This window comes from Pristiophorus japonicus, chromosome 4 (assembly GCF_044704955.1).
Source record: "Pristiophorus japonicus isolate sPriJap1 chromosome 4, sPriJap1.hap1, whole genome shotgun sequence".
In the NCBI taxonomy this organism is placed as follows: domain Eukaryota; kingdom Metazoa; phylum Chordata; class Chondrichthyes; family Pristiophoridae; genus Pristiophorus; species Pristiophorus japonicus.
This window is the reverse complement of record NC_091980.1, coordinates 97592398-97605879: the sequence shown is the minus strand read 5'-3', so window position 1 is coordinate 97605879 and position 13482 is coordinate 97592398. Positions and strand designations below refer to the sequence as shown.

The following is a 13482-nucleotide window of genomic DNA, read 5'->3' as shown; positions in this document are numbered from 1 at the left end:
ACTAAATCCAGAACCGCCCCCTCCCATGTTGGGCTTGTTACATACTGACTAAAAAATTTCTCGAATGCATTTTAGGAATTCTGCACCCTCTATACCCTCCACACTATATTTGGCCCAATCAATATTAGGATAGCTGAAAACCCCTACGATTACTGCCCTATGGTCTTTGGACTTCACAGAAATTTGCCTACATATTTTCGCTTCTATCTCCCTCCCACAGTTTGGGGGTCTATAATACAAGTCAAGCAGTGTGATCGCCCCTTTTTTATTTTTCAGTTTGATCCATATGGCCTCATTTGATGATTCCTCTAACATATCATCCCTCCTTTATTACAGCTGTAATAGTTTCTTTAATCAATACCGTGACGCCTCCCCCCCACCTTTTTACCCCCCCACCCCCCTCTCTGTCCTGTCTAAAAATCATGTAACCAGGAATATTGAGCTGCCAAACATGCCCCTCTTTCAGCCATGTCTCTGTAATGGCAATAATGTCATACTCCCAAGTATCTACCAGTGTTCTCAGCTCATCCGCCTTTTTCGCTATACTCCCTGCATTGAAGTATATACCATTTAGCACAGGAAGACCTCCTTGATTACTACATTACTTATTAACCCTCGTTTCCTGCGTCTTACAAATTCACTTTGTACATTCTTGCTTTGCAATTTCAGCTTTACTTACTTGCCTATTGAATTTGTTCTCTGGTTCTTATCCCCCTGCCAAGCTAGTTTAAACTCTTCCCAACAGCACAAGCAAAACTCTCCACGAGGATATTGGTCCCGGCGCTGCTGAGGTGCAACCTGTCCGATTTGTACAGGTCCCATCTCCCCCAGAAGCGGTCCCAATGCCTCAGGAATTTAAAGCCCTCCCTCCTGCACCAACTCTCCAGCCACACGTTCATCCTCTCTATCCTTCTATTCTTATACTCATTAGCACGTGGCACTGGTAGTAACCCGGAGACTACTACCTTTGGAGGCCCAACCCTTTCATTTTTCTCCTAGCTCCTTAAATTCTGCCTGCAGAACCTCACCCCTCTTTCGACCTATGTCATTGGTCCCGATTTGGACCACGACCTCTAGCTGTTCACCCTCTCCCCCCAGAATGCCCTGCGTCCGCTCTGTGACATCCTTGACCCTGGCACCAGGGAGCTACCATACCATCCTGGAGTCACATCTATGGCTGCAGAAACGCCTCTCTAGTTCCCTAATTATTGAACACCCTACCACTAAAACTCTTTTATTCTTTGTCCCCCCCACTCCCCAAAAGAGAATATCAGCTGGAAAGAAAGATGGATTGGGGGGGGGGGGGGCGGGGGGAGAGAGAGATGGACAATTCCTGCACTACCTGCCTAGCGTTTTTCCTCTGTCTGGTGGTCACTCACTGCCCCTCTGCCTGCAACTTTTAAGCTGCGGGATGACCACCTCCTGAAACGTGCTATCCACATAGCTCTCAGCCTCGCAGGTGCACCGTAATGACTCTAGCCGCTACTCAAGCTCCGAAACACTGAGCTCGAGTAGTTGAAGCTGGAGCCACCTCCTGCACACATGGTTGTCTGGACTGCGCGAAGCGTCCAGGACTTCCCACATTCCACAGGACATGCACTCAACAGGACTGAGCTGCCTTGCCACCCCTCTAATTAAACTTATCTGATAATAAAAGAGAAAGAGAGAAACTTACCAAACAGCCAATCACTTACCTGCCCAGAGGAGGGCTGTGAGCGGGCAAAGGTCGGAAACGCAGTTTGGAGCAGAATCCAAAATCAGCGGGGTGCAAGGGAGCAACATTCTCGGCAGCGGGAGGCCCAGAGGCTGGCGAGGCGCAGGGAGTTTCTGCAGGGAGGAACTTCCACCTGCCCTGGACCCAATAGGAAACCGGAAACACATGGCTGATCTTCTACCTCAACTCCACTTTCACGTCTTATCCCCAAATCCCTTTATTCCCTTAATATCCAAAAATCTAAAAATCGATCTCGGTTTTGAATATATTCAATGACTGAGCATCCACAGCTCTCTTGGATAGAGAATTCCAAAAGATTCACAGCCCTTTGAGTGAAGAAATTTCCTGGTCACTCTCCAAGAACCTTCAACGTATCAAAGTCTTTCTAAAGTACATTATTTGATTAATTGAACAATTACAAATATTAAAAGGAACTAATTTACATAGGAAATGAGAAGTATACATATGATGTAAATGGAATTTATATTGCGCACGTATGACCAGTGCCACAAGTGAGATATTTATCATAGTTTGCTTATAGCACAATGGACAAAAAAAAAATCAAAACTTCAAAACAGTTGAAATTTACCTTAATTTTCACAACCAGTTTGCTACATAAATGGGCTGTTCAGTTTCTGTTTCCTCATGTTAAAAAGTTCTATATAAATGAAAGTTGTTAATGTTGTATTGTTTTCAGTAGAATGCAGGTTGGAAAGCAGCTACAGTGACATCACTGTTGAACTTTATCGCGCCATACCACGTGCTTTCAATTGTCTCATCTTCATGAAATACAAGAATGATTTCATAAGCAATTCAATCACCAGATGTGGTATAGGAACAACCACAAAGGCCAAATGCTTGCATAACCCGGCTTTCCACACCTCCAGTGCCCATGATTTGTCAATTTTGGTTTTCAGTACTGCTCAGTTTTCCAGACAACAATATCACACAACATAGAATCAGTAGCAGACAACAGATTTCAACCAGAACTCAACAAAAAGATAAGATTCACAAAGCTAAAATTCATATAATAAATGACAACTTTCAAGCTTAACTTGGAATTTACGCATGGAGATTGGTTGAGGTAGAGATCAATGCATCTTTTAATGGAAAAGTGATCGATATTTAAAAGCAGAGGAAGAGACAGGGCTATAAAAAGGAGAAAGCAGGGTAGTGGCATTAGTTTTGGATTGTTCGAGCCCAAGAGCAGTACACATATTGGTCTCCTTCTGTGCTGCAATGGTTCATGGGGGAGGGGTGAAATGAAGAGTGGGAGAAGGGGAGGGAGAGCATAAAAAGAAAAAAAAGATGAATGCTGAGAAAGAATGAAGGGGAGCAAGAGAAAGATAAAACGAAGAGGGGAAAGGAGAGAGTAAGTATGCAAGACAAAGGGCGAGAGAGGGCAAGGAGAGTGAACGCAAGAGAACAGAGGAGGACAGTGAGAGAACACAAGCAGGAGTAGGCCATTCAACCCTTCGAGCCTGCTCCCCCATTCAATATCATGGCTGATCTTCTACTTCTACTTCTACTTCACTTTCACGTCCTGTCCCCTATCTCTTAGTATCCAAAAGTCTATCGATCTTTCTTGAATATACTGAATGACTGAGCATCCATAGCCTCTGGCAGAACAAATAAAAGAGAACGAGGAAGGGACAGAAAAATGGGGTTGAGCGTGTGAGCGAGAGCGTGAGAGTGAGAGAAGTGTGGGGGGGGGGGGGTTCCGAAGAGAAAGAGAATGGGAGAGAAAGAGCGAGAGAGCGAGAGAAAGAAGATCATTCACTTTCTGATCTCATACAACTATGCAAACTCAGTCAAATATTGCTACAGCTATACAAGGTATTAGTGAGGCTACACTTGGAATACAGCATGCAGTTTTGGTTTCCATATTTACGAAAGGATATACTTGCTTTGGAGGCAGTTCAGAGAAGGTTCACTAGGTTGATTCCGGGGATGAGGGGGTTGACTTATGAAGAAAGGTTGAGTAGGTTGGGCCTCTACTCATTGGAATTCAGAAGACTAAGAGGTGATCTTATTGAGACATATAAGATTATGAGGGGGCTTGACAGAGTGGATGCAGAGAGGATGTTTCCACTGATGGGGGAGACTAGAACTAGAGGGCATGATCTTAGAATAAGGGGCCACGCATTTAAAACAGAGATGAGGAGAAATTTCTTCTGAGGGTTGTAAATCTGTGGAATTCACTGCCTCAGAGAGCTGTGGAAGCTGGGACATTGAATAAATTTAAGACAGAAATTGACAGTTTCTTAAACAATAAGGGGTTATGGGGAGCAGGCAGGGAAGTGGAGCTGAGTCCATGATCAGATCAGCCATGATCTTATTGAATGGCGGGGCAGGCTCGAGGGGCAGTATGGCCTATTCCTGTTCCTATTTCTTATGTTCTTATGTTCTTCTGTAAGTGTGACTATTTAATCAAAGTATCAGAATACAGTTAGCACCTGTGAAAACATTGGCAGAAGATGGATTATTATTCAGAGCCAGAAGTCTTATCAGTTAGTACAATGGATATGGAGTTCACAGTCATTGACGCATCCTTATTAGAAATCAATGTACATTAATCTTATTGTGGGAGGCTGCTGCATTGTGCTTATGCTACATACTGCAATGACGAGCCAAAATAATGTGTAGTTTTTCTTACGTTTTCTTATTATTTTCTTACTAATGATACTGTTTCCAATAATGAGAGAAAATCTTGACTCGTAATAGCAACTTACTTGTACCAAGCAACGCAAAATCAGCAGTTTTTCTTATGTTTATTTCCAATTTGAATAGTTCCTTAAAATCACTCCCTCTGGCAAATAGAACAAAGAACCCAATTTTCATAGCATGCAGCAAGAGTCCAATAAACTACAGAAAAACTGCCATTTAATTAAGCTGCACCTTGCTGTGCACAAGGATTCAATATAAATTCTCCTTGATCTGCCTTTCAGTCTGCCCACTAATTAGTTGCTAATGTTGGCTTTATGCAGCAAAGCAGTTGCTTAATTAATAACCCAACATTTCTTTTTAAACTTATACTCCTGATAAGCAGCTGTGTTAACTTTTTAGAAATGTTCAGAACTTGAGTTTAATTTAAATTCTTCATAGACTGCAACATATTAGTATTTGTAGTAATGTCAAGTGCTAGTCTTTGCTTACCACCTAAATTACAGCAGTTTAGTTACCTGGATTTGAACAAATACGGCAATTAAGTTCTTTTAAGATTGCCAATTGGAATATTTCTTCTTCTTCTCCTTCTTCTCCTCCTCCTCCTCCTCCTCTTCTCTTCTCTTTCCAAAGCAGTTAAGCACTGCTAAATAGTACCCACCACCCCTTTCCCCACATGTGGTTTTCCATTTTAGAAACCAGAATACCGACAACTGACCTCTAAATTCTGGGATAATCCATGCACCATATTTTACTGTAGGGGAAGCAGCTTTCTGGTTATCTTAATCAGACGTTTGCATATCCATCACACAGAGCACTGGTGCAAAAAAAAATACTGCACCTACAATAATTTAGTCACTTCCCTGCCAATACTTTTGAGCTCATTACAAAATCGAACAGAAACACCCATGAAAAGAATTATCACAATTATTTCAGTGACGTGTAATGGTAGGTGTGAAAATTTCCAACTGAAAATCAGCCAGCAATACAATTCATTATTTTATCACCTCCCATATCCTTCAGTCCTCCCACTCTGACCTTTTGTGCACCCGCCTACCCAAACCCCACGATTAGTAGAATTTTCAGCTGTCTCGATCTACACTCCTGAACTTCATCCCCAAGCCCCTCGGCTTCATTCTTCATTTCTTTTTAAACTTTTCCCCAATCCATCTTTTTAACCCAACTTTCAGTCATCTCTCCAAACTTTCAGTCATCTCTCCAAACTTTCAGTCATCTCTCCAAACTTTCAGTCATCTCTCCAAACTTTCCCAGCCTGGCTCAGCGCTGGCTCCTTCATCAGATTTATTTTCTCACTCGCCTCAGCAAATCATTTGGCGACGTTTTGTGTGTTAAAGATACTATATAAATGCACAATGTTGCTGACTTCCAAATCTGGATGTTATTTGGAGACAGCTGTCTAGCATTAGAGCAGAGTACTAGTGGTTACAAGTTTTTCACTATTGCTGGCAACAATTTGAAGTGGTGCATTCAGCACTGCACAACTGTCATATTCCTGAGTTTAGTTTCACCATTTTGCCACAGAAAAATATTAACATTGGGTTATTTAAGCAAAGTGTATGCTCACAATTTATTTTTTATTTATTTTTATTTTTTTTAAAAGGACATAAGGATAGGGATAGAGATAGAGATAAAGAATAACTTGCATTTATATAGGGCATTTAAAGTTGGTAAAACCTCCCAAGCCGTGTTAACAAAATTTGACACAGAACCACATAACGAGATATTGGGACAGATGATCAAAGCTTGGTCAAGGAGAGAGAAAGAGAGAGCAAGAGAGTACAAGATGCTTTTGTTTACAGGTAAGTTGTATTTCACTGAGCGTTAGAGGATAATTAGAAGTCATAGAATCAGAATAGTACAACACAAAAGGAGTAAAAACAGAAAATGCTGGAAATACTCAGCAGGTCAGGCAGTATCTGTTGGAGAGAGAAAGAGAGTTAACGTTTCAGGTCGATAAATGTGTCACAACTGGAAAAAGTAAGAGATGTAACAGATTTTAAGCAAGTGCGGGGCAGGGAAAGCGGGTAGGGGAGAAAAGAACAAAAGGGAAGGTCTGTGATAGGGTGGCAGGCAGGAGTGATTAAATGACAAAAGTATGATTGTACAAAGCAAAAGGAGATGGTAATGAGTGAAGAAACAAAAGATGGGTCTAGAAGAGGTGTAAATGGGAATGGCAGAATCATCGGCAGCTGCCATGTGAAAAAATAGGGGCAGAGGTTGTCTAAAATTGCTGAACTCAATGTAGAGTCCAGAAGGTTGTAAAGTACCTAAATCGAAAGAAGAGGTACTGCTCCTCAAACTTAAGCAAGAAAAATGGTGTACATATTGAAAACAAAGTGCACATGTTGCATATTAATGTAATAATTTGAAATCTTGGAGCCATTTCATTGCGAAATTATTAAAAATTTGCTGCAGCACAATGTGGATTTGAAACACATCCTGTATCCTCTATTAACAGAACGTGGGAATTCCCACTGAATATGGAACTGCAGCAACCCTAATGCAGACTGACTCAATATCAGACTGGCAAACAAAATACTATCCAGTTCTGAAACCCCTGCATTAGATCTTGGCTAATAAACTCTGTACCAAGAGTTACTGCATTTTGAATGACATCTTCAGTCTCACACTCTTCATCCTTTCTTTGGATGACCATTTTTTGAAGGCGGAAGCAAGAAATATTCGATTAAGAAGCTGAAATATTTAAACTAAAAGTTGTGCACATTGACTGGTGGCTATGAATGCACATACACATGAATCCTGACATTTTCAGAAATACAGCAACATTTTGCTGGTCATGATGACATGGTTTTAATCCACAAGCTACTGAAACATGCTACAACTCATTACTATTGATAAATCATTAATGTACATACATTTCCTTTTCAGATACAAGAGTACTGAAGACTGAAAAGATTTTTTTTAAATGAATCATCTACTAAGCTGTAAGCTCACAAGAAGCAGGATGTCTAAACATTCACTAAAGAAGGCCTAACAAATCAAAGTAATTTAGCATATCCATTGATAATTCCAAGTGGAATGGGTTTTGCACTCTTTGGCTCTACAAATTCACTGTAGCAATGTTGTCTGCTAACTAAAGACAATTCCCAGTATCAGAAATATTAGTCCTATTTACCATCCATGATATTCTAAAATTATTTAGGTGTTATAAAATCACTCTCCAGTAACATTTGTTTTGTCCTTTACAACTTCAAATCACTTATTGGGGTAGAAATTCCGACGTCCCCGTGCCTGTATGAAGTTTCAAGCTGGAGCTTGACAGATTGTAGCCAGATCGGGAGCGAGGACATTTGTACGTGCAAGTTTGCAGTATTTACATAAGAACATAAGAAATAGGATCAGGAGTAGGCCATACGACCCCTCAAGCCTGCTCCGCCATTTAATACGATCATGGCTGATCTGATCATGGACTCAGGTCCATTTCCCTGCCCGCTCTCCATAACCCCTTATTGTTTAAGAAACTGTCTATTTCTGTCTTAAATTTATTTAATGTCCCAGCTTCCACAGCTCCACAACCCTCAGAAGAAATTTCTCCTCATCTCAGTTTTAAATGGGCGTTATTCTGAGATTATGCCCTCTAGTTCTAGTCTCCCCTATCAGTGGAAACATCCTCTCTGTATCTACCTTGTCAAGCCCCCTCATAATCTTATACGTTTCGATAAGATCTTTCCTCATTCTTCTGAATTCCAATGAGTAGAGGCCCAACATACTCAACCTTTCTTCATAAGTCCACCCCCTCATGTCCGGAATCAACCTAGTGAACCTTCTCTGAACTGCCTCCAAAGCAAGTATATCCTTTTGTAAATATGGAAACCAAAACTGTACGCAGTATTCCAGGTGTGGCCTCACCAATATCCTGTACAACTGTAGCAAGATTTCCCTACTTTTATACTCCATCCCCTTTGCAATAAAGGCCAAGATTTCATTGGCCTTCCTGATCACTTGCTGTACCTGCATACTAACCTTTTGTGTTTCATGCACAAGTACCCCCAGGTCCCGCTGTACTGCAGCACTTTGCAATCTTTCTCCATTTAAATAATAACTTGCTCTTTGATTTTTTCTGCCAAAGTGCATGACCTGACACTTTCCAACATTATACTCCATCTACTAAATCCTTGCCCACCCTCTTAGCCTGTCTATATCCTTTTGCAGATTTTTTGTGTCCTCCTCACACATTGCTTTTCCTCCCATCTTTGTATTGTCAGCAAACTTGGCTACGTTACACTCAGTCCTTTCATCCAAGTCGTTAATATAGATTGTAAATAGTTGGGTCCCAGCACTGATCCCTATAGCATCCCACTAGTTACTGGTTGCCAATCAGAGAATGAACCATTTATCTCTCGGTTTTCTGTTTGTTAGCCAATCCTTTATCCATGCTAATATCTTACCCCCAACCCCGTGAACTTTTATCTTATGCAGTAACCTTTTATGTGGCACCTGGTCAAATGCCTTCTGGAAGTCCAAATACACCATATCCACTGGTTCCCCTTTATCCTCCCCGTTTGTTACATCCTCAAAGAATTCTAGCAAATTTGTCAAACATGACTACCCCTTCATAAATCCATGTGGACTCTGTCTGATCGAATTTTGCTTTTCCAATTGTCCTGCTACTGCTTCTTTAATAATGGACTCCAACATCTTCCCAACCATAGATGTTAGGCTAACTGGTCTATAGTTTCCTGCTTTTTGTCTACCTCCTTTTTTTTTTTTAAATAGGGGCGTTACATTTGCAGTTTTCCAATCTGCTGGGAACTCCCCAGAATCCAGGGAATTTTAGTAAATTACAACCAATGCGTCCACTATTCCTGCCACTACTTCTCTTAAGACCCTAGGATGCATGCCATCAGGTCCAGGGTATTTATCTGCCTTTAGTTCCACTATCTTACTGAGTACCACCTCCTTAGTGATTGTGATTGTGTTAAGTTCCTCACTCCCATAGCCCCTTGACTATCCACTGTCCATTTCTGCATATCGTGCCCATCAGATGTCTTCAAAAATCTTGTACCTGAAAAAGCAGGCGCAGCACCTACTTTTACAAGGCGCAAGTGTTTTAAAACACACAAATAAAATGAAAACATATTTTATTGTTATCCTCCCCACAACAGTAAGTTTATTTTAAAAGACACAATTTTAAAAACTTTAAAAATCGGGAAAATATTTATTTTTTTATGAGACATTAATAACTAATTTAAATGAATCTTAAATATGTAGTGTATATTTTCTTTTAGTGTTTTGGGTGTTTGGGGGGGTTTCAGACTTATGAAACTCCTATTCATCATCATAGGCGGTCCCTCGAAACGAGGATGACTTGCTTCCACGCCAAAAAAAAAGGACGAGTTCACAGATGTTTCAATGAAAGATCTGAACTACATCCTGAAGGGTGGAAGATGCCTGTGCGTGATGTTTTTTTTAAACGTGGGGTGGCCGTTGCACACCAGCCACCACACGGGCTTGACAGAGCTAGGTTTTGGTCCAATGGCAAGGATTACCCAAGACAATTGGAGACCAGCTCTGCTGCACGGACCCAGTGTGCACACATATCGCAGTGTGGGTTGGTCCGTGCTGCCCCTGGGCCCCTAGCCCTAAACTATTACTATGAATGAGAATATACTATACCTGATTGGCTGCCCAGAGCCATGCGACTCCGACTCCAGCTTCAGGCCTGCGCACATCCCGACGTGCACGTGCTGCGATGCGCAGGGTGAGAAGGCCTGTGGATTGGAAAGTCAAGTGGGCGCAGCAGCTTCAGGTAGGTGCGTATTTTTTCTCTAAAATCTAGTCGAACGCCAAAGGGAAGGAGAAAGCGGAATTTCTACGCCATTGCAACATCCAAGCAACAGCAGATCATGAGGTACCAGCTGCAAATATCAGCTGGAGCAAGAAGGGAGAATGTTCCACAGAATTCTAATATATATCTAAATGTGTTGATGAGCTGTAGTGGACATCATTGTCAAACCCAATACTGTACAGATGTTGATGTTGTTGGAACACATGAACATCCAACAGGTGTACTTGGATAGTTTGAGAGCAGCAGTCCTGATTGGGATAGGAATGAAAAAATAAACAGAGGTGCTGAATCCAATGGTAGTCTCCTTACTGCTGCTCTGACAGAACTAACTCGAGCCAGATTTGAGACCTTCTGTTGTGTGGTTCACTTGATCCTGTATTTGATTGTTAGAAAGTCAAGATATAAGAAACCAAAAGGAAACCGAACAGTGCAAAATGGAGGGGGCGAGGAAAGAGATAATAAGGCATGAAAGAGGAAGGATGCAAGATGATATCACCACATGGTTAAATGGGTAAGTGCTGCACCACACAACAGAAGGTCTCAGATCTGGCTCGAGTTGGTTGTCAGAGCAGCAGTAAGGAGACTACCATTGGATTCAGCACCTCTGGGATAGGAATGAAAAAATAAACAATCAGGACTGCTGTTCCCGAAAACTATCCAAGAACACCTGTTGGATGTTCATGTGTTCCAACAACACCTGTACAGTATTGGGTTTGACAATGACGTCCACTACAGCCCATCAACGCTCATCATCTAGGCTTACAAAGGAAAAATGGCCATTGGAACAAGGTACCAGAGAGCTATTAGCACCTATTAAACCATATCCCATGAAGGAATCAGCACCTTCAAGAGAAAGCAGGTCAAGGATAAACCTAAATGGGGGGGGGGGAGAAATCAGAATAATTCATGTTGGCTCAGTACTTTGGTGCACGAATGTGCTGTATTCCTGAGTGGTCGGGCATAGATGCTCACTCATTTCCACTTAATTTGTGCACTTTTACCATTGAATTCTGCTCTTTGCATGTCCTCTAATTCTCTATCAGAAGCCCAGAGCACGACAGAGGTAGGCAACAAATCGTTCACAAACAACAAGCCTTTAAATTCATCCAGATGTGAAAACCTGAACCACCTTGGGGTGTTTGGTTAAAACAAGATACACTGCAGCTCCTATAGGATAATCATGGGAAACTGCATCTTTAAATCTGAAACACTTTCGAAAAATCACTTTTCCCTATAGTAATGGCTGGAGTGAGGAAGGGTATCCATGTTGTGTTTACAAAACTGCAAATGTACTTCTGAATGGTTAAATGTAGCTTCACTGCCATGCAGTTACACACATGTACCGTGCATCCAGTAACAATAATCCAACGTGAATTTTAAGATATTCTATACAAGAATCCTGTGGGTAAAGGGGCTAAAATACAATGTGGAGGGAGTGAGGTCGATTCTAGCCCTAATTTAGCAAAAAAATACATTTTCAAATCAAAACACCCAAGTCAGAGGATTGTAATCAATAATGTAAAATTGTTAATCATGGGATATTTCTAAAAGATTAAAATTGTATAAATACTTTTTTTTAAATCTCGATCTTCTGTACTGAAATTACTGGCATTGTTCATTTAGTTTCTGAAGATAGAATTTCAAACAAACAGGAGAAAAAGCTTCCGGGTAGAGCCAGACCCGAGGTGGAGCAAATCATTGGGTGCCACGTGTTAATAAATTAAAGCTCCACCAGTGCACAAGGAAAGAAAATTGGGTGCAATCAACCACAAAGATCAACTCACCGAACTGGAGATACAAGTTATTTCAGAGCACACTGAAATGGCGCTCCCCTGGGTGTTTTGTTATTTTTTTAACACTGGTTATAAAAAGAACACACGTGTACATTTGCTTAAGTACATACAGGAAGTCTTCTGCATATCAGACAAGGGCAAATTTTTCTGTTGTAAGGCCATAAATTAAAGATTAAAGACAATCCTGAAAGGTGCATTCCTCAGCTCGAAAGCAGCAGCCCAAACTCGACTAGAATTGCACACACACACCTAATAACAGCTCCTGGCTTTGCACTGTGTGCCACAAATGGAACCTTTTCTTGCAGGAGCTACAAGGACCAATTTGCCCCGAATTCTGGAATTGTGCAGTTTTTCTAAAAACTCTCTACATCCTTTCCCAGCTTCGTCTCACACAAAAGAAATAAATAATTGATGCACCAACCCCGCCGCCCTAAGTGCAAACTCACCTCCTGACGTCGAAAGCCATCCCGGCGGCTTAATGGGCAAACCAATTCAGTGTAATTATCATAGGTAAAGTCTGCAACTTTCTCCAGCGCCTGCCGCCCGGATATACCGTCAGTGTTGGACGCCTTGCACTTCGCTATTGGCTGCAGAGAAACCTCTCTCGCCAGTCTTTTTCCGGTCTGATCAATGCAGTAAAGTTGGTGCCTTTGCTGGGAGGTTGTCTTTTTTCTCTTTGTGGGAGAAAGTGATCCCCCCCTCTCCTATCACGAAACGAGATCCTTATCGACATTACAGCCAAGAGACGAAAGATGAGGCAGAGTTCCAACTGAACTGCACTTGCCATGGATTTCACTGCTGAAGATGCCGTGCTGAACAGACTGTTGAATCGTACATGGCAAATAATGGACTCTGATCACATTTACCTGTTCCACTCACTAGGACCAACAATTTGTAGAGGCACTTCAGATGCTGGTCATGAGAAGATCTTGAACTTTAAACGATTCTAGTGCTGTGCCTTTATCTATAGTAGTTGTAAAATAAGATGTGAAAACTTTAAAAAATAAATCAGTTTGGTGGCATTCATTTTTTAATGATGAAACTTGTCTGTAGAGGTCAGAGTGCATCTAAAAGTCAGCTGTCTAAAAACGTTGAGGTGAACAATTCCAGTTATTCCTGATCATTTTGCACACCTTTTGTAATTTGCAATAACTGAGTAAATGTTTATAGAGAAGAAATAGAAAGATTACTGGAAAATAACTGATTTTAGGAATTTTTAATTTGTGATTATTGAAGAAACTCCTACTGAGTTTTACCATAGCAGTAATTGCTTTGGCATAAGGAAAAGTGGAGTGCCCAGATCCTGTAGTAGTTAAAAACTTAGAAGCCCTTTCTTGAAATCAAATTTTGCTGACAGAAATGTCAGTGCAATGATGTTGAATCACCACACTGGTATTTCTTGTTTCTTGGAGATATCGGCAACCATGACATACTTGTACCAGATCAGGATGACACAATACGCATTTGATATAGAAGCAAAC

General features: G+C 41.3%; 1 protein-coding gene across 1 annotated transcript in view; it reads right to left on the bottom strand.

The window, feature by feature from the left end:
• Positions 1-12862, bottom strand: part of ergic1 (endoplasmic reticulum-golgi intermediate compartment 1) — a 102380-nt gene extending 89518 nt beyond the window's left edge. The window contains exon 1 of the mRNA XM_070878447.1: positions 12448-12862. Within this exon, the coding sequence (XP_070734548.1) occupies positions 12448-12467 (20 nt within the window). The 5' untranslated portion in view covers positions 12468-12862. The remainder of the gene's footprint in view (positions 1-12447) is intronic.
• Between the last annotated feature and the right edge of the window lie 620 nt (positions 12863-13482).